This window comes from Macaca thibetana, chromosome 8, assembly GCF_024542745.1.
Source record: "Macaca thibetana thibetana isolate TM-01 chromosome 8, ASM2454274v1, whole genome shotgun sequence".
NCBI classification, from domain to species: Eukaryota; Metazoa; Chordata; class Mammalia; order Primates; family Cercopithecidae; genus Macaca; species Macaca thibetana.
The window spans coordinates 4,774,093-4,801,078 of record NC_065585.1 but is presented as its reverse complement, the minus strand read 5'-3'; the positions used below and the strand labels follow the sequence as shown (position 1 = coordinate 4,801,078).

At 44.4% G+C, this 26,986-nt stretch overlaps 2 protein-coding genes across 8 annotated transcripts in view; one reads left to right on the top strand and one right to left on the bottom strand.

The window, feature by feature from the left end:
- The window catches only part of CHRAC1 (chromatin accessibility complex subunit 1), an 873,427-nt gene that overhangs the window by 772,508 nt on the left and 73,933 nt on the right, over positions 1 to 26,986 (top strand). The window lies entirely within an intron of this gene.
- TRAPPC9 (trafficking protein particle complex subunit 9) overlaps positions 1 to 26,986 on the bottom strand; it is a 723,405-nt gene that overhangs the window by 676,600 nt on the left and 19,819 nt on the right. For all 4 annotated transcript variants that reach the window (XM_050800232.1, XM_050800231.1, XM_050800230.1 and 1 more), the window contains 3 exons: positions 23,258 to 23,403; positions 19,250 to 19,378; positions 3,370 to 3,396 (listed from right to left, as the gene is read on the bottom strand). In XM_050800232.1, the coding sequence (XP_050656189.1) occupies positions 3,370 to 3,396; positions 19,250 to 19,378; positions 23,258 to 23,403 (302 nt within the window). The remainder of the gene's footprint in view (positions 1 to 3,369; positions 3,397 to 19,249; positions 19,379 to 23,257; positions 23,404 to 26,986) is intronic.

Genomic DNA, 26,986 nt, shown 5'->3' with positions numbered 1-26,986 from the left:
TCCATCTCAATCAATCAATCAACCAATCAATAAATCAAACAAACATATGTCCACACAAATGTTTATAACATCATTATTCATAATAGCCAAAAGGTACAAACGATACAAATGTCCATCAACTGATGGAATGGAAAAACAAAATGTGGCATATATATATACACACACACACACACATATACACAGAATGAAATATTATTCTGCAAGAAGAAAAATAAATGCATACTGACACAATGCATACCGACACATGCTGTACGGATGAACCTTGAAACATACAGTAAGTGAAAGAGGCCAGTCACAAAAACGACATACCATTATATGTATGATGCCATTTATATGAGAAGTCCAGAACAGGCAAATAATAGAGAAAGAAAGTAGCTTACTAGTTGCTTGGGGGTAAGGGAAGGACGTAGGCAAAGGAGAGTGACTGCTAACGGGTACACGGCTTCCTGTTGGGGTTATGAGAATGTCCTAAAACTGATTGTGGTGAGGGTTGCACAACTCTGTAAATATACTAAAAATGACTGGATTTTACCCTTTAAATAGGTAAACTGCATTGAAACTAGTTTGTTTGTTTTTTTTTTTTTTTTTTTTTTGAGACGGAGTCTCACGCTGTTGCCCAGGCTGGAGTGCAGTGGCGCGATCTCGGCTCACTGCAAGCTCCGCCTCCCGGGTTCCCGCCATTCTCCTGCCTCAGCCTCCTGAGTAGCTGGGACTACAGGCGCCCGCCACCGCGCCCGGCTAATTTTTTGTATTTTTAGTAGAGACGGGGTTTCACTGTAGTCTCGATCTCCTGACCTTGTGATCCGCCCGCCTCGGCCTCCCAAAGTGCTGGGATTACAGGCTTGAGCCACCGCGCCCGGCCAGTTTGTTTGTTTTTAAAAAAAAAAAAAAAAGCACCTTAGAACATTGTCTGTCACATAATAACTGCAAACTGCTAATTTTTATTACAGGAAGAAGAAATTCTCCTCAACATGAAAATGGAAAAAGCACCTATGAGTTAACTAAAATTATCCAAAAGATCATTTTATGTAAAGTGGCTGCTGAATGTACATGAAATGTTTAGAAATTAAATTTAAAAAAAAAAAAAAAAAAAAAGGCCAGGCACAGTGGCTCACGTTTGTAATCACTTTGGGAGGTAAAGGCAGGAGGATTGCTTGAGGCCAGGACCAGCCTGGTCAACACAGAGAGACCCCATCTCTATGAAAAAATTAAAACATTAGCTGGGCATGGTGGTGCACACCTGTAGTCCCAGCTACTCCAGAGGCTGAGGTGGGAGAACTGGCCTGAGTCCAGGAGTTTGAGGGCACAGTGAGCTAGGTTCACGCTGTGAATAACCACTGCACTCCAGCCTCGGCGGCAGAGTGAGAACCTGTCTCCCAAAAAAAAAAAAGAAAAAAAGAAATGAAAGGAAAGGAAAAAAAAAAACAAAGAAAAAAGAGTTTTAAGAATCATGCCACTTTAAAAATGCAGATAAAGAACACAAAGGCCTAGCTGCTAGAAATGCAGGGAGGGGAAGCTTAGTTCTTAGGATAAGAGATGGAGGACCTCCCGAAAACCGTGAAACTCTTCTTCTGGTTTTGGAAACGGTGGTGGGGAAAGCTGGTAGGAAAAGAATTTGGAAACAGCTTGCTTCAAACATTATGTCCATTTAAAACTCAAAAATGAAATGAAAGTGATGTAATTTTGTGATAGCTTCATGTGAATGGGTTTTCCAGGAGCTGAACACTTTTATAACCCCTGAGAGAGTGCTAGCTATTCAGATGGAGAGGCTGTGGAGAAGCAAATTGCATTGCTCCTAGGAGCTGGGAAGATTCCCTACCAGCACTGTCACTGCTAACACATTTGCAAGGGTTTAGAAACGACCAACACTTGAAACACAGATATGATTTCAGTAGCGAGTCAGTCCTGATACAAAGGTCTCCGCAAGCAGAGGCCAGAAGGCATTAGCAGGAACTGGGGTGGCCTGGAAAGCAGGAATCAGAACGTGGGGCCAGGACGGCCTTTCATTCTCTTTACTCGCTCTCCCATTGGTAAAGAGAAGTCAGGTCCACACGTTTCTCATTTGGGACCATGACAGAGGATGTCCTGACACACCAAACACTGGTTTCTGGGTCCTTCCTGGCGGTTTTCACCTCTACAGCAGGACCCTGATGCACCCTGGAATAACAAAGCCCTACAGAATCTCCTCACTTTTCCTCCCAGCACTCTAAACTCAATTTCACCTCTACACAACCTTATCTTGAAAAGCTTCAGAAATGTTTTTAAAATGCCTTATCTCAACAAACGCCTGATTTTCCTTACAGCTCTGAGCTACTTCTATACGGTGGACACATCTAATTCTCCTACAACTAATGCGACTGACACACTGCAGTGCGGTATTTTATAGCAGGCATAACCAGCCAAACTGGGGCTCAGCAACTCGTACTGGTCAAATACCAGTACATTCAACATCCATTTCATTTGTCATCAGTGTTGGCGGGGCTTTCAGCACCTCCGTGGCATGAAGTCTACCCTCCTGACTGTCCCCCAGATGTCTTCTCATCAGCAACTCAGTTCTCCTGAAACCCAAACTGAGCATTTATTGTCCTTTCTCTACACATTCCACAAACCCCATCAGGAAACTTAGCCACTGGCCTAGAGAAAGGAGTAAATGCAAATATTAAAACCAACGCCTGCAAACCTGAGGCAACTTCATTTCGGAGCCAAGATGCACGAGGAGATGAAAGCAAACGTGTTAGTCACAAAGCCTGCGTTAAGCACAGCCATCTGATTTCAATTCTAGGCCGTTTTCATTTTGTACTATTTACCCTGTCATTGTTTCTCATTAAGTCAGAAAATAATAGAGCCCATCATGAAATAATTAAGCAGTGTAATAAAAGAGGTTTTTGCTGTATTAATTACAGAAGATATTACAAAGGGAAAGAAAAATCTGCCTCTGTAAAAAAATACAAGATTTTTTTTCTTGTTAAGAACACAGAGACGAAATGCAGTAGAGAATGAACTCACGTGGAAGGGAGCACAAGCCACAAATCAGAGCAAAGTCATGATTACAAATGAATTCAAAATTAACAGGACAAACATGCTCAATGCATTCAAAGAATTAAAGGCACAATTCTCCAATCATTCACTTAGCCATGCTAGAGGAAGAAGCCTCCTTGAAGCCTCCTCTTCAACAGATAACATAAAGCAACGGGGTGCCCATCAAGCAAGGACCCATCAATCATCACGTTTTAACAGTTCTGATTTAAAGTTACTTAAATCAGAATATTCCAAAGATCATCATCCAGAAATTTTAACCATTCATTCACATCACCATGAAACAAGCACTTAAAAAAATAACCAAAGAAACTAAACACATAGATCATGTACCTGGATCAATGAGAACTTCCTGTGCCCCTGGAAGAAAGAACAGATTATGGTATTTTATTTGGAAAACAAAACTACTTTTAAAAATAACTACTAAAACACATTTCATAATTCACATAGCCTGGAGAAAAATCTGACTTGTATCCGATCAGAAAAGCAATTCTGAGGAACCGTATGTTACAAGTTTGGTGCCTTTTTGCTTCAGACAGGAAAAGATAAAAGAAAAGCTACTATTACTCATACCCTAAACAAATTGTTGAGTGCCTCTTCACCTCTCTGCCTTCCCACTTTCTATGTTCATGCTCCCAGCTCTTCTTTTTTTTTTTTTCTGAGACACAGTCTTGCTCTGTCGCCCAGGCTGGAATGCAGTGGCGTGATCTCGGCTCACTTCATCCTCTGCCTCCCGGGTTCCAGCAATTCTCCTGCCTCAGCCTCCTGAGTAGCTGGGATTACAGGAGTGCACCACCACGCCCGGCTACTTTTTTGTTGTTGTTGTTGTTGTTGTTGTTGTTGTTGTTGTATTTTTAGTAGAGACAGGGTTTCACCATGTTAGCCAGGCTGGTCTCAAACTGCTGGGATTACAACCATGAGCCACTGTACTCGACCTCCCAGCTCTTCTTAAACAAATATGAGAATTCCTTATTTCCACAAATAAGCAAAGTGACAAAGGATAACTATTTGCGCAAATGTATGTCAGCAACCTAGAATGGGGGAGAAAAGGTGCCAGAGGCTCTATGGAACTTTTCACAACCCCCCTAAAATACCTCTCTCTCTCTCTTTCTCTCTCTCTCTCTCTCTCACACACATGCACACACACAACTGAATACTTGATCAAGTTAAAGATTTCCAACTTTTAGAAGCTAGCTTTGTAGTTAGTTTAAAATACAAAACCGCCGGCGCGGTAGCTCACGCCTGTAATCCCAGCACTTTGGGAGGCCGAGGCGGGCGGATCACAAGCTCAGGAGATCGAGACCACGGTGAAACCCCGTCTCTACTAAAAAATACAAAAAATTAGCCCGGCGCGGTGGCGGCGCCTGTAGTCCCAGCTACTCAGGAGGCTGAGGCAGGAGAATGGCGTGAACCCGGGAGGCGGAGCTTGCAGTGAGCTGAGATCGCACCATTGCACCCCAGCCTGGGCGACGGCGCGAGACTCCGTCTCAAAAAAAAAAAAAAAAAACCAAAACAAAACCATTAACTTCACTATTATGAAGAAACTTTTGAAAGCCTTGCTGGTCTGCTAAACTACCCAAATATCTGTGTGATCCAATTAGACTTCTCTATAGAATGCAATTTCCCATCACGGCAAAACACACCTCAAGAGGTACTGGTTCCAAGAGTCATGTTTATCATTAGCTATTCTCATTTTTAAACATGTTAAGAAGATTCAAAAAGGTATGTCCCAATAATCTTATGGAAATAGCACATCTATTCAATTGTCTACATAGAGAAGAGGCCCCATGATTATGGTGCTATTTAAGAGCTATTTTGTGTACAGTCATCTCTGTTTGTAAATGTAGACTAAAAATCACTGCAATCTTGAAGCCACCATTAAAATAAAAAACAGGTGTTTTCCATTGAATAACACCTTTATGCCAAGCATGATGCTTAACAAATACTATGTATGACCTTCAGAGCAACCCTACAAAGTAAACAGGTATTAGCCCTCACTGTCTATGGGGAGACGGAAGCCCAGAGGAGCCGAGGGAAGCCCCACCATCGCACAGGCGACGACACCAGGTCCCAGGTCTGCACTGAGCAGACATTCAGCTGCACAGACCTTGAGGACGTCTGGATTTCCAGATAATCCTACAAACGTTTTGTTCTGTGAAGAACCTGGCCAAATATATTATACTGTGCCATGTCCTTTAGATAGGGGATATGAATTAAACCTTTGATGCCTTGGAGTTATTATCACAGTCATCAATCATTCGATTATTAGTATCATCAGCCTCTAGTGGACTGATTTCACATTAACCAAACTTGCAAGAGACCGATATAGGAAAACTGGAGGTTTAACCATTAATGTAATAGGGGACACAAAATTATCAATCAAATCAAATATCAGGGTTCAGTGATCAGCACATTTTCTCTTCAAAGGCCAAATCACCAGCAGGAGGTAAGTAAAAGTCAGGTCCATACGTCTCATTTGGGACCATTACAGAGGATGCCCTCATACACCAAATGCTGGTTTCTAGGCCCTTTCCTAGTGGTTGTCACCTCTACAGCAGGATCCTGGCACCTGAATAACAAAGCCTAACACCACCACCCCTGTCTACAAGATGAAGGGAGGAGGCCGATGCTTCAGTTTGTTCCTGTTCTAAGATGAGCCTCTGTGAGCCCCTCTCTTTCGTTTTTATTTAGGGGCATTAAAGTGTTCAGATGGGGAACTGAATACCACTCCCTTCCCGGAAACAGAATTCAGTAGTTGTATTTTGTTGAAATACAAATCAAGTTCATCTAGAAAACTCCACTTTCTCTGAACAGGAGTTTTCCAGATGAATTTGATGGACTAAAGTTCTGTTACAAGGAGAAACCTGCTGCCTACACAAATGATTAATGCAAACCGCCGTGCACTCTCTGTGGACACTGCAAACCGCAGTGCACTCTCTGTGTCAGTGGCCAAGACACAAATGCCAATGCTGCATAACTCTCTCTGTCCCAGCCTTTCCATACAGGCCGGCCCGCTGACTGACGTATAGATGTACACATGGAACTATAGATATGCTGATACCTCTAAGTGCCTGAAGCCAGTCTACCAACGCTCAGTCCGACTGCCAGGGGTTTTTTGTTTTGTTTTTTGTTCTTCTGTTTTGTTTTTTTGAGACGGAGTCTCACTCTGTCGCCCAGGCTGGAGTGCAGTGGTGTGATCTTGGCTCACTGCAACCTCCGCCTCCCAGGTTCAAGCGATTCTTCTGCCTCAGCCTCCCAAATGGCTGGGACTACAGGCGTGCCACCACTCCCAGCTAATTTTTTTTTTATTATTTTTAGTAGACACAGGGTTTCACCATATTGGCCACGCTGGTTTCGAACTCCTGACCTTGTGATCTGCCTACCTTGGCCTCCCAGGGCTGGGATCACAGGTGTGAGCCACTGCGCCCAGCCAACTGCCAGGGTTTAAATCCCAGCTCTGCCACTTACTAGCTCCATAACCTTGGTCAAGTTCCTCAACCTCTCTATGCCTCAGTTTCCACATCTGCAAAACTGGGATGATAATCCAACCTACCTTACCTGGTTGTTGTGAAGATTAAAGGGTTAAATTAGTTTATGTAAAATGTGTGTAGAGGCCAAGGCGGGTGGATCACTTGAGGTCAGGAGTTTGAGACCAGCCTGGCCAACACGGTAAAATCTCTACTAAAAATACAAAACTTAGCTGGTCATGGTGGTGCACACCTGTAATCCCAGCTACTTGGGAGGCTGAGGCATGAGAATTGCTTGAACCCGGGAGGTGGCAGTTGCAGTGAGCCAAGACTGTGCCATTGCACTCCAGACTGGGCAACACAGTGAGACTCCATCTCAAAAAAAATAAAAATAAAAATAAATAAAATGTGTGTAGCACATTTTAAGTGTTCAACAAATGTTATCAGTCAGGTGTGGTGGTTCACACCTGTAATTCCAGCACTTTGGGAGGCCAAGATGGGCAGATCACCTGAGGTCAGGAGTTCGAGACCAGCTTGGCCAACATGGCAAAACCCTATCTCTACTAAAAATACAAAAATTAGCTGGGCATGGTGGCAGGCGCCTGTAATCCCAGCTACTTGGGAGGCTGAGGCAGGAGAATCATGTGAACCTGGGAGGCAGAGGTTGCAGTGAGCCGAGATCGCGCCATTGCACTCCAGCCTGGATGACAGAATGAGACTCCATTCCCCCTTTAAAAAAAAAAAAAAAAAGTTATCTGTTACAGTGATTTTACAAATCTCCCTCTAATCATCCTTTGTATTTCCTTGCTAGTCTAATCGCAAAGGATATCCTTTTTTCTGTGTTTACAAAGAAAGAACTGTCACCCCATGACCTACTTAAACTGAGGGGGAAGACAGCACTTGCTCCCCACTCCTCTGGTTTCCACAATAAAGGCTTTATCCTAAGCAATGCTGACCTCTCGCCCACCCCCACTTCTCCCCCACCCAAGGGGAGTGAGTTGTGAGATGAGTTTGTGAGACAAGCTGGGCACGTGAACCCCTTCTTTCGCCCTTGGGTGCTACACTCAGGAAGCACAGGGGATGCTCTGCTCCACCATGCCTATGTCTGACAGGGACAGGGCCCCTCATAGGAAGGCCCGCTGTGGCCCAGAGCCACTAGATCTTGGATACACAGTAGTAGGATGCCCATTTTTCTTCATCCCTCAAATTCATGGAAAATGTGGGGGTTGTTTTTCGTTAAGACAAGATCTCGCCCTGTCGCTCAGGCTGGAGTGCAGTGGCAGAATCTCAGGTCACTGCAACCTCTGCCTCTTGGGCTCAAGCAATCCTCTCACCTCAGCCTCTTGAGTAGCTGGGACTATAGGCCAACATTCCCAGCTAATTTTTTGTATTTTCTGTAGAGACAGGATTTCATCATGTTACCCAGGCTGGTCTCAAATTCCTGGGCTCGAGCGATCCACCCACTGTGGCCTCCCAAAGTGCTAGGATTACAGGTGTGAGCCACCATGCCTGGCAGAGAATGTGGTTTCATCACTAATAAGGGCGGCATTTTTATTCTCTACCTGCTTACTCTTGTCTCGTCTCTCAATTGCTTGTTGAAGAAAACAAGAGTGTTATTATTGGGCCCCTTTAAGCCCCAACATATACTAATCTGCAAATAATTCTGTGGCTTGGGTAGGGTCAAGATGCCTATATAACGGCCATGTCTCTAAACCTGCAGCTAAATTATGGGTATAAGAACTACTGACCCTCCTCAAGTATTTCCTTCATTTCCTAACTGAGTCTTTCTTCACGAAAACATTTTTCCTATTTCAATGCCTTAGTAATTTCCAAACACTATAAAATGATGACTTCATATAAAATAATAGCTAATGGTCATGAGGTATTTTATGAGATGACCACCATGCTAAACATTTTGTACACATTCTAATCCTCACAATTCTACAAAGCAGAAATTAGGAGCCCCTACTCACAGATGCAGAGCGAGGAGGTGGGGGGCACCTGGGAAAGAACTGTAGGACCTGCGTTCAAACACAAGTCAGCTGAATTAGACTGTTCCATGACACCACAACACCACCCACTAGCAAACATGCAAAAGTGGGTGCAATACTCAAGGAGTTCCAGGTTCCTCTCAGCTTTAAGGTGCTCCAGATGGTTTCTATCTCTTTTATAGATCATGGCTGACTGGTTTCTAACATTGGAGAAAAAGTCCAGTTTCACCACTGTCTACTTTGCACATCTGAAATTTTCACACTGAAATGACATAATAAAAATAAGATAACTAGAATATTTTTCCAGGTATCCAAATATAATGGGCATAATGCTATTCTGAAGCATTAAACAACAACAAAATTCAGATGAAGGAAGCCTTGTTTAAATCTTTCACCAACAGGAAAATTAGGATATTAAAAAAAATATATATATATATATATTTTTTTTATATATATATATATATATATATATATGTACAACAGCGCCACCTATGGCCAGAAAGGTCTTTCCAGGTTGCTGAAAAAAAAAAAAAAAGGAACAAATTTAATTGTTGGCATAATAAGAAATGATCAACAGGGCTTTTTAAAACACGATGCTCAGAGACCATAACTAAAAGTGCAGCTAGCACATATTGAAATCTACTTCAAGGAAGGGACCAGTATTCAGTATTTAATCCGAAAACTTTAACACTCCTAAATATAAACAGAAGACACAGACTCATAGAAACTAATCTTAGAACAGGAAGAAAACTCGAGCATCTGGCCCATTCTCTTCATTCTACAGGTAGTGAGGTTGAGACCCAGAGAATTTGTTCTTCTAGCAATCAGTGGCAAACCTTTTTCCTAGTCCTTGGATTTTGCACTATACCAAAAGCCACCTTAATCTATACCAACCCTATAATCATAAAAGTCACGTCTGGATGGGTGCAGTGGCTCAGCCTGTAATCCCAGCACTTTGGGAGGCCAAGGCGGGCGGATCATGAGGTCAGGAGACCGAGACTATCCTGGCTAATACGGTGAAACCCCATCTCTACTAAAAATACAAAAAATTAGCTAGGCATGGTGGCGGGTGCCTGTAGTCCCAGCTACTTAGGAGGCTGAGGCAGGAGAATGGCGTGAACCCCGGAGGCGGAGCTTGCAGTGAGCCCTCCAGCCTGGGAGCAGAGCGAGACTCTGTCTCAAAAAAAAAAAAAAAAAAAAAAAACCAGTCACGTCTGTATATTTCACTCAGTAAATAGCCTAAGTGTCTTACAAAAAAATACTTCCCAAAGGACTGGCAACTAACTATTGATCATACAATTTTGTTGAAATACAAACACATTTATTTATATATTAAAACAGCATAATCGGTCAAGCACAGTGGCTCACGCCTGTAATCCCAGCACTTCGGGAGGCCGAGGTGAGTGGATCACTTGAGTCAGGAGTTGGAGACTAGCCTGGCCAACATGGCGAACCCTCGTCTCTACAAAAATTAGCTGGGCATGGTAGCACACACTTGTAATCCTGTTACTCAGGAGGCTGAGACACAAGAATCACTTGAGCCCGGGAGGCAGAGGTTACAGTGAGCCAAGATCGTGCTGCTGCACTTCAGTCTGGGCAACAGAGCAAGACTTTGTCTCAAAAAAAAAAAAAAAACACATACACAGGCCGGGCGCAGTGGCTCACGCCTGTAATCCCAACACTTTGGGAGGCCGAGGCAGGCAGATCACTTGAGATCTGGAGTTCAAGACCAGCTTGGCCAACATGGTGAAACCGTGTCTCTACTAAAAATACAAAAGTTAGCCAGGCATGGTGGCGGGTGCCTGTAATCCCAGCTACTCGGGAGGCTGAGGCAAGAGAACCACTGAAACCCAGGAAATGGAAGTTGCAGTGAGCCAAGATTGAGCCACTGCACTCCAGCCTGGGTGACAGAGCGAGACTCTGTCTCAAACAACAACAACAACAAAAACAAAACATGATCTATTCAACAATGTCCCCTTGTAGTCAATCTATAAAGGAAAAGTGATGTCAAATCAACGTTTCTACTTTTTTCATCTATTACAGATACAGAAAAAAAAAATCAAAATTTTCTCAATCACAAAAAAAGATAAGCCTGAGGCAGGAGAATAGGATCTAGAGGCAAGGAACCTAGCATTGTTTCACACTGACTTCCTACAACTAAATTGAAAGGAAAACCCTAACTTTCCATGACTAAGTAACAAAAGGACCAGAGGCTGCTCCCTTTGACCTTTTCTGCATAGCAGATGGGAAATTGGCTGTCTGCAACCAATCAGACTGATTGCGGGTGGAGTCTTCGTTTGCATAGACGTATAACTATGTCTGCTTTTCATCTGCATAGAAGCATAACTTTGCAACTTCACCTTAGCCTCGGACTGGTTCCTTTTTGCAACCAATCAGATGTTTGCACAGGAGTGTGACCTTTGTTAACTTCAGCCTCTGATTGGCTGCTTTCTGAAACCAGTCACCAAGAGGTGAGCATGAAGTGGCCAATGGGAAACTTCTAGAAGGTATTTAGACCCAAGAAGATTCTGTAACGGTGCCCTTGAGCCGCTGCTTGGCCCACTTCACCACTGTGGAGTGTACTTTCGTTTTCAATAAATCCCTGCTTTCATTATTTTGCTGCTTTCTTCTTTCTTTGCTTTGTTGGGCATTTTGTCCAATTCTTTGTTCAAAACACTAAGAACCTGGACAACTTGCAGTCACGACCCTCTACCGGGGACAGGCTTATTCCATAAAAATGGCTCAGTATCAATTTGTCAAAACTTAATTGCTATGGTGAGCTCTGTGTGTGTGTGTGTGTGTGTGTGTGTGTGATGGAGTCTTGCTCTGTCACCCAGGCTGAAGTGCAGTGGCACGACCTCGGCTCACTGCAACCTCTGCCTCTCAGGTTCAAGTGATTCTCCAGCCTCAGTCTGCTAAGTAGCTGAAATTACAGACACAGGCCACCACGCCCGGCTAATTTTTGAATTTTTAGTAGGGACGGGGTTTCACCATATCAGCCAGTCTGGTCACGAACTCCTGACCTCAATTGATCCACCCACCTTGGCCTCCCAAAGTGCTGGGATTACAGGTGTGAGCCACCGCATCCAGCCACTATGGTCAGCTTCTGAATGACAAGTTTCTAGTAGTTTAAAGGCTTTAGTGGATTATTACAGGGCAATACGAATTTTGATATATAATATATATTCTGTATTAAAAAATTTTATATTCTTCAGCAAGGTAATTTAGGTATTCCCTATCTTACTAGAATGACACTGATTTCATCAAAACTTCATACTGCATTGAAAAACCATAACTGAACCCTTGTCACTTTAAATCATATTCATATATATGAACATACATATATTGAATGTGCATCAGAAATAAACCACCATCTTCATTATTCAAAGATGATGCTTCTAACCAATTTATGTCATTGGGACAACTAATTTTTTTTTAAGATAGGATCTCACTATGTTGCCCAGGCTAGCCTTGCACCCCTGGGCTCAAGTATCCTCCAGTCTCGGCCTCCCAAGTGGCTAGTGGTGCAAGCCACTGAGCCTGGCTTTGACCCACCGGCTAATTTTCATCGAGCCCCTTTTAGGTGCTTTGTACCCATGGTATCCAACTCTCACAACCATACAAAGTATATGGTATATATACTAATATACTATATACTAACATACTAATTTCACATATGAGGAAATAAATTTAGACCATAAAAAAGGCTGACAAGTCCAAAGTCCCACAAAACTTACATATTCATCATCAGCAAAGAGTATAGATTTTAAATTTCTGTCAAAATTCACTAACTTAATCTCCTCTTCCATTCTAAAGAGTACACTGAAGCCAGGCACAGTGGTGCGTGCCTGTGGTCCCACTACTACTGGAGAGGCTGAGGCAAGGGGACTGCTTGAGCCCAGAAGTTCTAGTCCAGCCTAAACAACATACCATAGACATGTGTCTCAAAAAAATAAAAAAAGACTGCATAAAATCAATTCAATATAACTTTTTCCCTTAGCAAGTATCACTAGATAAAAACAAGCAGTATGTCATCAGCAATGGTTGGATTTTTTAAACCACTTCTATTTTGTACTGCAATCATTTATTTTTCTTTAATTTTTATTTCTTTTTCCTTTTTCCCTCATTTAACACACCTGACATGTAATTATTTTTAATGTGCTTGCTTCCCATGCTTACAAAGTTAAGAAAATAAAAATATTATCTTTTTAGGTTGTTAGCCGACAATAAAATATTTGTGACAAGGCACAATTTTAATATATTCCAACTCTCATATTCTTACAGTATTTCTTCTTTTAAGCCCTAGTCAGGCTTAGACCACTAAAATTCATCATGTATAAACGCACAGAGTTTCAGGCAGCCAGTCAAGGGGAAGCTGATTTGAGGAGCAATTAAGAATACACACTCTGTAATCACATCAACCCAGGTTCAAATCCCAGCTCTGCCACTCACCACTGAAGGATATGGGGCAAGTCACCCAGCCTCAGTCCCCTCACCTGCAAAACGGAGGTACTAATCCCTATCTTCAAATGCCTGCTGTGAGGTAAAACTTAGGTAAAGCTTTTAGCATAGCCACTGGCCTACAACAGGTGCTGAATAATGTACAGCTATTTTGATAATGATGACAGTCCAAAAGGTAGAAATGACCAGAAAGAAGAAATACTTACAAGTCCATGATAAGTACTTTCTTTTGGATTAACTACAAAATGTCCTATTAATTTTTAAAATAAGCTTTGTCCATTAATTATAGGCTTACAGGTTCATACACAAGTCTCCAGATTAAGATTTAGTGGCCCCAACCTTTGAATACTGTGAAAGTAAAGTTAAAAAAAAATCAAAACAAAAGGAGAATTAAAGCAAAAAGTGGCAGGAATTAAGGAATTGTAGTTTAAACTAAGATAACTCAGCCGGGTGCGGTGGCTCACGCCTGTAATATCAGCACTTTGGGAGGCCAAGGCAGGCAGATCACCCGAGGACAAGAGTTCGAGACCAGCCTGGCCAACATGGTGAAACCCCATCTCTACTAAAAATACAAAAAATTAGCTGGGCACAGTGGCAAGCGCCTGTAATCCCAGGTACTGAGGCAGGAGAATCGCTTGAACCCAGGAGGCAGAGGTTGCAGTGAGCCAAGAACACACCACTGCACTCCAGCCTGGGCAACAGAGCGAGACTCTCATCTCAAAAAAAATTAAAAAATAAAAAATAAACTAAGATAACTCAGTTTTAACAAGAAATAAAACTTCCCTTTCTCATAGGAAACTGTTTGAAACTACGGAACCTGGATCTGAGCTGTCTAGAGTCTTTTCATAGTATTCCTGAATTCATGTTACTATTTGATAATCAGCAATAATAATATGGGTAATAATAAAGACAGGTGCAGTGGCTCACACCTGTAATCCCAGCACGTTGAGAGACCAAGGTGGACCGAGCACTTGAGCCCAGGAGCTTGAGACAGCCTAGGCAACATGGCAAAACCTCCACAAAGGCCGGGCGCGGTGGCTCACGCCTGTAATCCCAGCACTTTGGGAGGCCGAGGCGGGCGGATCACAAGGTCAGGAGATCGAGACCACGGTGAAACCCCATCTCTACTAAAAATACAAAAAATTAGCCGGGCGCGGTTGTGGGCGCCTGTAGTCCCAGCTACTCGGGAGGCTGAGGCAGGAGAATGGCGTGAACCCGGGAGGCGGAGCTTGCAGTGAGCCGAGATCGCACCACTGCACTCCAGCCTGGGTGACAGAGCGAGACTCCGTCTCAAAAAAAAAAAAAAAAAAAAAAAAAAAAAAAACCTCCACAAAAAAATACAAAAAAATTTAGCCAGGCATGGTGGCATGCACCTGTAGTCCCAACTGCTTAGAAGGCTGAGATGGGAGGATCCCTTGAGCCCAGGAGGTGGAGGCTGCAGTGAGTAAGTGAGTACAGTGAGTGCACCACTGCCTCCAGCCTGAGCAACACATACCCTGTCTCAAGAAATAATAATAATAATAACAATAGCTGCTAACATTACCAAGTGCTTGGTGAGGAGGGTTCTAGGACCTTCATATGTGTAACTCAGTCAACCTTCACAACAACCGTATGAGGTAGGGACTACTGTCATCTTCCCCATTTTACAGACAAGAAAACCGAGGCATAGCGTTGGGCGCAGTGGCTCATGCCTATAATCCTAGCACTTTCGGAGGTCGAGGTAGACCAGTTGCCTGAGCTCAGGAGTTCAACACCAGCCTGGGCAACATGATGAAACTCTGTCTCTACTAAAATACAAAAAATTAGCCAGGCACGGTGGTACACACCTGTTGTCCCAGCTGCTCGGGAGGCTCAAACACGAGAATTGCTTGAACTTGGGAGGCAGGGGTTGCAATAAGCCAAGATCGCACCACTGCACTCCAGGCTAAGCAACAGAGCAAGGCCCCATCTCAAAAAAGAAAAGAAAAAAAAGAAAACTAGGCTGGGCGTGGTGGCTCACGCCTGTAATCTCAGCACTTTGGAAGGCCAACGCATGGATCAACTGAGGTCAGGAGTTCGAGACCAGCCTGGACAACATGGTGAAACCCTACCTCTACTAAAAATACAAAAAATTAGCTGAGCGTGGTAGCAGGCGCCTGTAATCCCAGCTCCTCAGAGGCTGAGGGAGGAGAATCGCTTGAACCCGTGAGGCGGAGGTTGTAGTGAGCCAAGATTGCACCGTTGCACTCCAGCCTGGGCAGCAAGAGTGAAACTTCATCTCAAAAAAAAAAAAAAGAAGGAAAGAAAGAAAACTGAGGCACAAAGAGACTAAACAACTTGCTGCAGGTTACACTGATATTGACTGACATCTGTATTTTTGCTGTTTTGCTGCTGAAACTGGGACCTAAGATATTCATTCCATGAAATACAAGGGAGGATGTTAAATCATCAGGTTGGTCTTCATCTCAAACAACAGAGGCCATTAATTCCTGATGTGAGATGAGGCTGCCACTACAAACTGACTAATCTTGAGATTAATGTCCAAGATGAGATGGCATATCTGTTCCTGAGATCATGCCCATTAACAGATCTGGATGCTGTATTGCCTCGAAGGTAGTCAAATAATTGCCAAGCTTTATAATTTTTTTTTTTTTTTTTTTGACACAGGGTCTCGCTTTGTCACCTAGGCTGGAATGTAGTGGTGCAATCACAGCGCACTACAATTTCAACCTCCTGGGCTCAAGCAGTCCTCCCACCTCAGCCTCCTAAGTGAGACTACAGGTGCATGCCACCACTCCCAGCTAATTTTTTTAAATTTCTTATATAGACAAGGTCTCCCTATGTTGCCCAGGCTGGTGTAGAACGCCCGGGGTTCAAGTGATCCTCCCCGCTCGGCCTCCCAAAATGTGGGATTATAGGCATGAGCCATGGTGCCCAACCTACGAAGTTTCTGTTTTTAAGACAGAATCTCACTCATTGCCCAGGCTGGAGTGCACTGGTGCGACCTCAGCTCACTGCAACCTCCACCTCATGGGTTCAAGCAACTCTTGCTTCAGCCTCCTAAGTAGCTGGGATTGCAGGCATGAGCCACCACGCCTAGCTAATTTTTGTATTTTTAGTAGAGACAGGGTTTCACCATGTTGGCTGGACTGGTCTCAAACTCCTGACCTCAAGTGATCCTCCCCACACTGCCTCCCATAGTGCTGGGATTACAGGCATGAGCCACCATGCCCAACCTACCAAGTTTCTAAATGACAGCCCCATTGCCCTTTCTCCTGTCATCTAAGTGTCATTGTCACCAGATATTCTTCCCCACAGAATGTCTTCAACAGAAAAAAGTTCCCAAGTTTTTTACTCTATGCAAATCTAAATGAAGACATTTCTCTACTACAGACAAAGCAGTGTTTCAATGTCTTTAAATTTTATTTGCCCATAATTAGGAAACGGAAGAAATAAAATGTGGCCCTAAAAAGTTTCTGGTCTTACTCATCACATCGGTGAAACAGTTTCAACACATTTACAGCTCTTCAAACCACAGTTTAAAAAAATAAAAAGCCAAAAAAAACACCTAACCACCTCCAATGAAAGGCACTCCTAAGCCGGGTGCGGTGGCTCTCACCTGAAATCCTGGTACTTTGGGAGGCTGAGACAGGTGGATACCTGAGCTCAGGAGTTTGAGACCAGCCTGGCCAACACGGTGAAACCCCATCTCTACTAAAACTACAAAACTTAGCTGGGCATGGTAGCGGGCGCCTGTAATCCCAGCTACTCGGGTGGCAGGAGAATTGCTTGAATCCAGGAGGCAGAGGTTGCGGTGAGCCAAGATCACACCATTGCACCCCAGCCTGGGCAACAGAGCAAAACTCCATCTCAAAAAAAAAGAAAGGCGCTCCTAGAGAGAACAGAGACTTTTTTTTTTTTTTTTTTTTTTTTTTTTTTTTTTTTTTTTTTTTGAGACGGAGTCTTGCTCTGTCGCCCAGGGTGGAGTGCAGTGGCCGGATCTCAGCTCACAAGCTCCGCCTCCCAGGTTTACACCATTCTCCTGCCTCAGCCTCCTGAGTAGCTGGGACTACAGGCGCCCGCCACTACGCCCAGCTAGGTTTTTTTTTGTATTTTTAGTAGAGACGAGGTTTCACCGTGTTAGCCAGGATGGTCTCAATCTCCTGACCTCGTGATCCGCCCGTCTCGGCCTCCCAAAGTGCTGGGATTACAGGCTTGAGCCACCGCGCCCAGCCTTTTTTTTTTTTTTGAGACAAAGTTTCATTCTGTCACCTAGGCCAGGCTGGAGTGCAATGGCATGATTCCAGCTGACGCCCTCCCAGTTTCAAGCAATTCTCTTGCCTCAGCCTCCCAAGTAGCTGGGATTACAGGCATGCTCCACCACGGCCAGCTAATTTTTGCATTTTTAGTAGACATGGGGTTTTACCATGTTGGCCAGGCTTGTCTTAAACTCCTGACCTCAAGCGATCTGCCCTTCTCAGCCTCCCAAAGTGCTGGGATTACAGGCGTGAGCCCGTACCCAACCCAGAAAACTTTCTTTTAAAGAGAAAATTAAACCTGCTTTCACCTTTCTGGATGTGTTGGAGATTTTAGCACTTGGTTGCCGACTAAAGAAAACAGTGAAACTTAAACCACTGCCATCTCATACCAGAGACAGCAATTATAACCATGAGGAGTAAACACAGGTGGTGGACACTAATGGGGTGCATCCAAGTCAGGTCACAGTACAGGACGCAAACAGCAGGGACCTGCCTGTTTAAACCTTCAGACTTTCGACAGCACCCTCAGCCTGCCTCACTTTCCTCTTCAATAACTGAGATGCTACCAAGAGGAACGTCCCACGACAGAATAATAAAATTGTTTTCAAGAATCATTATAGTTCATCTAAGCAAATCTACAAAGAGGGCATGTGGCTTCAGACGGTGTCGCTACAGTCAGTAGCTCATCAAGGCAGCCTCTGCATTCTCTGCTGCTGATACGGGATAATACAATTCATGGAAAAAGAAATGCAAGACATTCCCCATCCAATACACATTAACTACCTTTTTTTGTCTGGAGGGAAAAATGTACAAAAATCTCACGGACAAAAAAAAAAAAAAAATTCCTAGCATTTTTGTGTATGGCCTGGAGCTCTGCATTATTTGGTATGATCTATGTGACCTATGCAACATGACGACTTAATCCTGAGCTATTAAAGGCAGGTTCATTCATCAAGGACCAAAACATTCACGTTCATTCAGCATTCATGGGTCTGCTCTGCCCAAGAAGTTTTTTCACTCTTCATTGGTTCTACCAAGCATAAGCAAATCAAACGACTCATTGAGAGAACGTCACCAGCCAATAAAATAAGAAACTGCGGCCAGGCACGGTGGCTCACACCTGTAATCCCAGCACTCTGGGAGGCCGAGGTGGGCAGATCACAAGGTCAGGAGATCGAGACCACAGTGAAACCCCATCTCTACTAAATATACAAAAAATTAGCCGGGCCCGGTGGCGGGTACCTGTAGTCCCAGCTACTAGGGAGGCTGAGGCAGGAGAATTATGTGAACCCGGGAGGCGGAGCTTGCAGTGAGCCGAGATTGCGCCACTGCACTCCAGCCTGGGCAACAGAGCAAGACTCCCTCTCAAAAAAAATAAATAAATAAGAAACTGCTCCCAGGCCCTGAATCAGCGTTAAAATTGACCTCTGGGACTAGCTTCTCCTAATACATAAAATTATAAAAAGACTTAGGCACAGAACCTCCAGTCTGTTATACCAGGAAATTTTACACAATTTTTCCAGAAATTAATCATTCTAACCCATTAGTGTATTCAATAAGATTGAAAATATTCAATAAAATCAGAACAAAATGTCTCATACAAGATTTCTGGGCAGGGCACGGTGTCTCATGCCTGTAATCCCAACACTTTGGGAGGCCGAGGCGGGTGGATCATGAGGTCAAGCAGTCGAGACCAGCTTGGCCAACATAGTGAAACCCCGTCTCTACTAGAAATACAAAAAATTAGCCGGGCATGGTGGTGGGCACCTGTAATCCCAGCTACTCGGGAGACTGAGGGAGGAGAATCACTTGAACCTGGGAGGCGGAGGTTGCAGTGAGCCGAGATCGCGCCACTGCACTCCAGCTCGAGTGACAGTGCGAGACTCCGTCTCAAAAAAAAAATAGAAAATAAAATAAAATAAAAAAAAGATTTCTGACTCAAAAGATTTTACAGTTTATTTAAATATTAGTCCTAACTCAAAGAAAAAAGTAGCCAATGAGTCTGCTTTATTTAAAGACTGCAAATGAGCAGAGGCCGGAAAAGGGCAGAGCTCACCTGGCCGGTGTCTGTTGGCTGCTTCAGCAGGAAGTGCGCTGCCCTGGAACCTCCGAGCTCCACTCTTCCCACCGGTTCCACCAGGATAGTGATAGATGACAGAAGCCGAACACAATCCTTCCAGGGCAGCTGGGCATTAAGAAAACAAAAACAAAAACCAGCATCATTAGGCAAGTCAGTGACCCATCATTAGCTCAAACTGCAGGGGCTAAGAATGATTTAAACAGGTGGATTATTTGGAAAAGCCAATTTTTCTCCCAAAACAGAGTTCAAACCTAAAGATCACCAGTTTTTTGCAAATGGGAACTTGCCACCTGTCTTTCCCGTGCCCATGTCCAGGCAGGCAACACAGAACACTCTCACCACACTCGAGGCTTCCCTGCAGGGCTGAGAGCACACGTGAAACAGGCCAGCCTCTGTGTTCATCCATTCACATGGCCGGCATTCCTACACAGACTGTGCGGTGTGTTCATCCATTCGCATGAACGGCATTCCTACACAGACTGCGCGGCAGACTGCGCCAGGTTCTGGAGCTACAGAGATGTATAACGGAAAGTGCTCTGGACTGAAAATATTTCACAGTAATAGCACCAAAGCAAGACCAGAATGCCTTTCCAGACCACGCGCCCCCTAGGCATCTGCTCCTTTTGGGGCTATAGACCTCCCTCTTCCTCAAAAACAGCCATATCAACTCCCTACCCAGCCCGTTCTTCTCTCATGGCGTGACAACCTAACAATCTCCAGCTATGCCACATGCCTTATAAGGTGTGCCGCAGTATTCATCTCTATCAACTTTATCCATTAATTCAGTGGCCCTTAAACTTTTGCTCTAAAAACTCCTTGATGCTCTTAAAACTGAGGATCACAAAGAGCTTTTTTTGTGATATGGGTTACACCTGTAGATATTTACCATGTTGGAAAATAAAACTGAGAAAAGGATTTAAGTATTTATGTATTAATTTCTTTTAAAATAGGCCAGGCATGGTGGCTCATGCCAGTAATCCCAGCACTTTGGGAGGCCAAGGTGGGTGGATCACTTGAGGTCAGGAGTTTAAGACCAGCCTGGCCAACATGGTGAAACCCCAACTCTACTAAAAATACAAAAATTGGCTGGGCATGATAGCACACACCTGTAGCCCCAGCTACTCGGGAGGCTGAGGCAAGAGAATCTCTTGAACCTGGGAAATGGAAGTTGCAGTGAGCTGAGATCACGCCATCACACTCCAGCCTGGGCAACAGAGTGAGACTCTGTCTCAAAAAAATAAAAATAAAAATAAAAAATAAAATAATAAGCTTGTCATGTGTTAACATTTTTATGAAAGATAATTGTGTTCCAAAACAAAAATAAAATACTGGAGGAATGGCATTGTTTGACATGTTCATATATTTCTTTAATGTCAGAGTTAATACAAGTTAGCTGGATCTTCTATCGGCTTCTACATTCAGTCTGCTGTGATGTCAGGCATAAGTAGCTTCTGGACAACTCCCCTGTCCACTTCTGAGGGGCTGAGCATGGAAGAGACCCATGGCACACAGCACCGTCCTTCTCCGTGTGCCCTTAAGGAGTCCTCCTGATCCAGTCCAGTGCCGCATGGGGAAGGCATATGGGCGGTACCAGTCTTTCTGGAGAAGCACCTGCTGCACAGGCCCTAGTCTCAGAGCCCACTGGGAGACGCAGAGATTCTCCAATCGATATAATAAGGAGTACTTAGGGAGACAGCGCTCTTTCAAGAAAACCAAGTAAAACTATGTCTTTCTCAGCCTGCTTAATCCTTTATCTGCTTCTCTTTTCTTTTCCATCCCTAATGCTCACTCCCTTTCTTTCCCCACTTTTATTTCTCTAGCCTATTTAAAAAACTAAATTTAAGTCCATTTTAAGTTTTGTTTTTGTTTTTTCTTAAGAGACAAAGTCTCACTCTTGCTCAGGATGGAGTGCAGTGGTGCGATCATGGCCCACTGCAGCCTTGACCTCCTGAGCCCAAGCGATCCTCCTGCCTCAGCCTCACAAGTAGCTGGGATTACAGGCACAGACCACCAAGCCCAGCTAATGTTTTTTAATTAGTTTATTTATTTATTTATTTTTGTAGAAGTGAGGACTCCCTATGTTGCTCAGGCTGGTCTCCACCCAGCTAATGTTTTTTAATTTTGTTTTGTAGAAGTGAGGTGAAGTAAGGTTTTTTTATTTTTTATTTTTTGTAGAAGTGTTGGGATTACAGGCATGAGCCACTGTGCCTGGCCATTTGAAGTATTTCTTATATTTGGCTGGGCACAGTGGTTCATGCCTGTAATCCCAGCACTTTGGGAGGCCAAGGCAGGCAGATCACCTGAGGTCAAGAGTTCAAGAGCAGCCTGGCCAACATAGCAAAACCCCATCTCTACTAAAAATACAAAAATTAGCCAGGTGTGGTAGTGCATGCCTGTAGTCCCAGCTACTCAGAAGGTTGACGCAGGAGAATCACTTGAACCCAAGAGACGGAGATTGCAGTGAGCCAAGATCATGCCACTGCACTCCAGCCTGGGCAACAGAGCAAGACTCTGTCCCCAAGAAAGAAAGAATTTGTTGTATTTAATATGTTCTACAGCACCTCATTAAACTTCTGTTACAGAACTCACATCATTACTTCATTCTGACTTGTATTATCATTAAGTGGTTGACAGGCGTCCTTGTTAAACTGTCAACTTCAACGAAAGAACCCTGCTTTAGTCCTTACTCACACATTGTTCTTTTAACAAGCATTTAGGGAGCATCTGCAACATGTCAGGCAATGGACACAGCCAGTCCATCCTCCCAGGACCACCCCCAGGAGGCGCAGTCCCCAAAGGGAAGACCACACACAGACATCCAATTCCAGCACAAAGTGTCGGCAACATCTCAGGTAGAGCACCTGCTCTGGCGACTGCTGTGGGGGATCGGAGATGGCTGTGCTTTGAAGTAGGATTTCTTCTTGCCTTTCTTTTAATTTTTAAGATTGACATAGAGTTCACACATCATATAATTCACCCACTTGAAGTGTACAAGTCAGCAGTTTTTAGTACATTCACAACTGTGCAACCATCACCACTATCTGACTCTGGAACATTTCATCACCCCAAAAAGAAACCTTATGCCCGTTAACAGTCACTTCCCATTCCCCCTCTTCCCAGCCCCTAGAAATAGTCGTCTACTTTCTGCTTCTATAGATTTGCCTGTTCTAGCCACTTCATATAAATAGAACCATACAATCTGTGGCCTTTTTCATGTCTGGCTTCTCTCACTTAGCACAAAGTCGTCAAGGTTCATCCGTGCTGCAGTGGTATCACAATTTCACTCCTTTTCATGGCAGAATAATATTCCGCAGTATGCCCATACCACATTTCGTTTATCCATTCATCATGTGACACATGGAGGAAGTTTTGAGGGATGAGTCTAAGAGGTGAAGATCACGGGGAATGGCATCCAAAGCAGAGGGCAAGTTAAACTAAGAACAGAGAAAAAGGGAAAGCGTGGACAGGGCCTCCTTCAGAGGACACATGGCACGGCGGGAGGAGGGCAGCAGATACGGCAGGGAAGCACCCCAGGTTGCCTGGTCATGGCAACCACCACAGGCTGGCTGCTTTTCCTCCCTCATCCCTCCTTTTTGGGGATTTTCTTTTTCCATTTCCTCTCATTTCTTTTTTTTATTTATTTATTTATTTTGAGACGGAGTCTCGCTCTGTTGCCAGGCTGGAGTGCAATGGTACAACCTCGGCTCACTGCAACCTCTGCCTCCTCGTTCAAGCAATTCTGCTGCCTCAGCCGCCCGAGTAGCTGGGATTATAGGTGCCACCACCACACCCAGCTAATTTTTTAGTAGAGACGGAGTTTCACCATGTTGGCCAGGATGGTCTCAATCTCTTGACCTCATGTTCCACCCACCTCAGCCTCCCAAAGTGTGGGGATCACAGGCATGAGCCACCAAGCCCAGCCTCTCATTTTAAATAACAGTTGAAACAATTACATATCAGATCATCTTCATCAGCTCATCTTACCTCCAAGCCACAGAAAGTCATTCACAGAACGCAGCAGCTCCACTGACATGTGGTAATGTACCAGGGAGTCCTGCAGCATCCCCGCCTGCAGGCACAGGTCCCCCACGTGCTTCCGCATGCGGCCTTGGCACCGCTTCTTGTAATGTCTAGAAAATAAATGAAAATGTATCTTCATTACTATACAACTCCCACCCAGAAAGCACTCTGACTAAGCACTATTCAGTTCTCTCACTACTAAAAATGCTAAGAAGGCAACTGTAGGCTCTATAATTTTAAGTCAGCAATAATCATTGCCAGTTATGTGAGCCGGAGTGGTCTTGACTTCAAAAATGTACTCCAAGCAATTTTTTTAAAGGTGATAGGTACATAAGGACTTCTACCATGTATTTCACGTAGGCAATGTTAGAGCTGGATTTTTCTTTTTAGATTTTTCAGTTGTGACATTAGCATAAAGCAGTCTATGTTTCAGCTTTTTAAAAAAAATCAACTATCTTCCACTTCTTAACATCAAACTTATTATTATTTTATAAAAAGAGCTAGGCTGCGTCTTATTAGCCAACCATTTGGCTTTAGCAAATAAGACGTTTATCCTCATTATTTCAGGGCAAGCTTTAGGAAAGCGTTCAAAGGGCAGGGCCTGGGGTGCCCACTAACAGCTCTTTAAACACTGGCAATGATATGCTATTAAATAATGCAAAGGCTTCTGAGTCCCTATCAACTCAGAAGCCAAAGCAACTGTACCAAAATATTCCTTTTATCATTTTTAAATACTTCTAATCTTTAAATGTTATATTTCTTAAGACAGATGATTTTTTTTTTAAAAAAGAAAAACTGCAGCTGGATTAAACTTTCCCTCATCGAGAAAGCAGTCTTATCAAGAATGAAACTCCTTTGGAAATCCAGAGGATGTGACGTTTTTTAAGTAAATGAATGTTACTGACACATCTCAATATAATGTTAAATCCTATCATGTCTAACTCTAACGAGTTACAAACTCTTTGTTACTCTGGAATTTAGCTTTTCCATTCTATATATGTTTGGAATAAAGATCATGATGTAAGGCAGATGCAGAAAGAAGGAGAAATGCCAGCCTTCGTTTGTCTCCTTCCTGGCCACAAGGCAGTGTCAGGATGGCCCCTGCTAACAGACCCTCACCATAAGAAAATACAGCATCTGGCAGGGCACAGTGGCTCACATCTGAAATCCCAGCACTTTGGGAGGCCGAGGCGGGCGGATCACGAGGTCAGGAGATGGAGACCATCCTGGCTAACATGGTGAAACCCTGTCTCTACTAAAAATACAAAAAATTAGCTGGGCGTGATGGCGGGTGCCTGTAATCCCAGCTACTCAGGAGGCTGAGGCAGGAGAATCACTTGAACTCAGGAGGCAGAGGTTGCAATGAGCCGAGATCACGCCACTGCACTCCAGCCTGGGGGACGGGGTGAGACCCCGTCTCAAAAAAAAACAAAAAAAAAAAAAAAAAAAGAAAGCATCTGAGCTGCTCCTCCCATCCCAACAGCAGTCACCTCAGCAGCCTCCGCCTAGTCTCGACTCCCCACTCTGCACCCCCTTCCCTTCATTGCTGCTATACACACACAGCCAGAGTGTCCTTCCCAAAGCACAAACTGGTCTGTGTTCCTCCTGCACTGCAAACCTTTCACAGGATGCTCAATTCAGTCGTAGGGAGAGGCATGCAGTCCACAGCCAGCCCCTCCCACAGCTCTGACCTCCCCTCCTACCACTGTGCCCTTGCACTCCACAGGCAACCTTGCTGCAATGCTGAAGGCCCCCTACCTCAGGCTCCGTCTGCCTCACAACTTCAACTCTCTTTTAGGCTCATCTCAATGACCAGTTTCTCAAGGAAGCCTTCCCTGACTCCAACCTCTGCACTTTGGGTTAAGTGTCCTTAATGTGTTTCTAGAACATTGTTACTGGGTGTTTTTTTTTTTTTTTTTTTTTTTTTTTTGAGACGGAGTCTCACGCTGTTGCCCAGGCTGGAGTGCAGTGGCGCGATCTCGGCTCACTGCAAGCTCCGCCTCCCGGGTTCCCGCCATTCTCCTGCCTCAGCCTCCCGAGTAGCTGGGACTACAGGCGCCCGCCACCGCGCCCGGCTAATTTTTTGTATTTTTAGTAGAGACGGGGTTTCACTGTGGTCTCGATCTCCTGACCTTGTGATCCGCCCGCCTCGGCCTCCCAAAGTGCTGGGATTACAGGCTTGAGCCACCGCGCCCGGCCGTTACTGTTTTTTTTTTTGGTTTTTTTTTGTTTTTTTTTTTGAGACAAGGTCTTGTTCTGCTGCCCAGGCTGGAGCCCAGTGGCACAATCACAGCTCACTGCAACCTCCAACTCCTGGGCGCAAGAGATCCTCCCCACCTCAGCCTCCCCAGTAACTGGGGCCACAGGTGTGCACCACAACACCTGGCTAATCTGTTTTTATTTTTTGTAGAGATAGGGTCTCCTTATGTTGCTCAAGCTGGTCTTGAACTCCTGGGCTCAAGTGATCCTCTTGCCTCAGTCTCCCAAAGAGCTGGGATTACAGGCATGAGTCACCGTGCCCAGCCAGCTCTTACTCTCAAAGGTAGACAGTGTTTTGCTCACTTCCTTGGTAGGTTATCCTGTTCCAAATGGGAAAAAAATTCAGTATCCAAATGGACATTTTCCTCCACCGGTAACATAACTGTCAACTCTTAATATATGAAAAAGTTTACAAATACTACTGCATATTAGTTTAATACATTTTAAATTAGACTTAAAAGCAACAACAAAACTTTACTCTTAACCAATCAGAAAAAGCTTTGCTTTAGAACATCCTAAAGAAGTAAATTAGGCCAGGCATGGTGGCTCACACCTGTAATACCACTTTGGGAGGCCAAGGCAGGAGGATCACTTAAGGCTAGGACTTCGAGACAGCTGGGCAACAGAGCAAGACCATGTCTCTACAAAGGTTCAGGTGATCCTCCCACCTCAGCCTCCCCAGTAACTGGGACTACAGGCGCACAACCCCTTGCTCAGCTAATATTTATATTTTTCGTAGAGACAGGGTCTCGCCATGTTGCCCAGGTTGGTCTGGAACTCCTGGGCCCAAGCAATCCACCTGCCTTGGCTCCCAAAGTGCTATATTTATAGGCGTCAGCCACTGTGCCCAGCCTACAAAAAAATTTTTTTAATTAGCTGGGTATGGTGGCTCCCACCTGTAGTCCCAGCTACTCAGGACGTAGAGGCAGGAAGATCACTTGAGACCTGGAATTCGAGACTGCAGTGAGCCATGATTTTGCCACTGCTCTCTAATCTGGGCAACAGACCAAGATCCTGTCTCTTAAGAATAAGAAAGGAGTACATTATTACATCTTCACATGAACTTCACAAAAGTGTACACCTGCTATAGCAGAACATAACCCACAAAATTTCAAAAATATTTTTCTAGTAGCATCTTCTAAATTAAATAAATAACTTGTTTTTAAAAGTGCAAACATTGGGCTGGGCGCGGTGGCTCAAGCCTGTAATCCCAGCACTTTGGGAGGCCGAGACGGGCGGATCATGAGGTCAGGAGATCAAGACCATCCTGGCTAACACGGTGAAACCCCGTCTCTACTAAAAACTACAAAAACCTAGCCGGGCGAGGTGGCGGGCGCCTGTAGTCCCAGCTACTCGGGAGGCTGAGGCAGGAGAATGGCGTGAACCCGGGAGGCGGAGCTTGCAGTGAGCTGAGATCCGGCCACTGCACTCCAG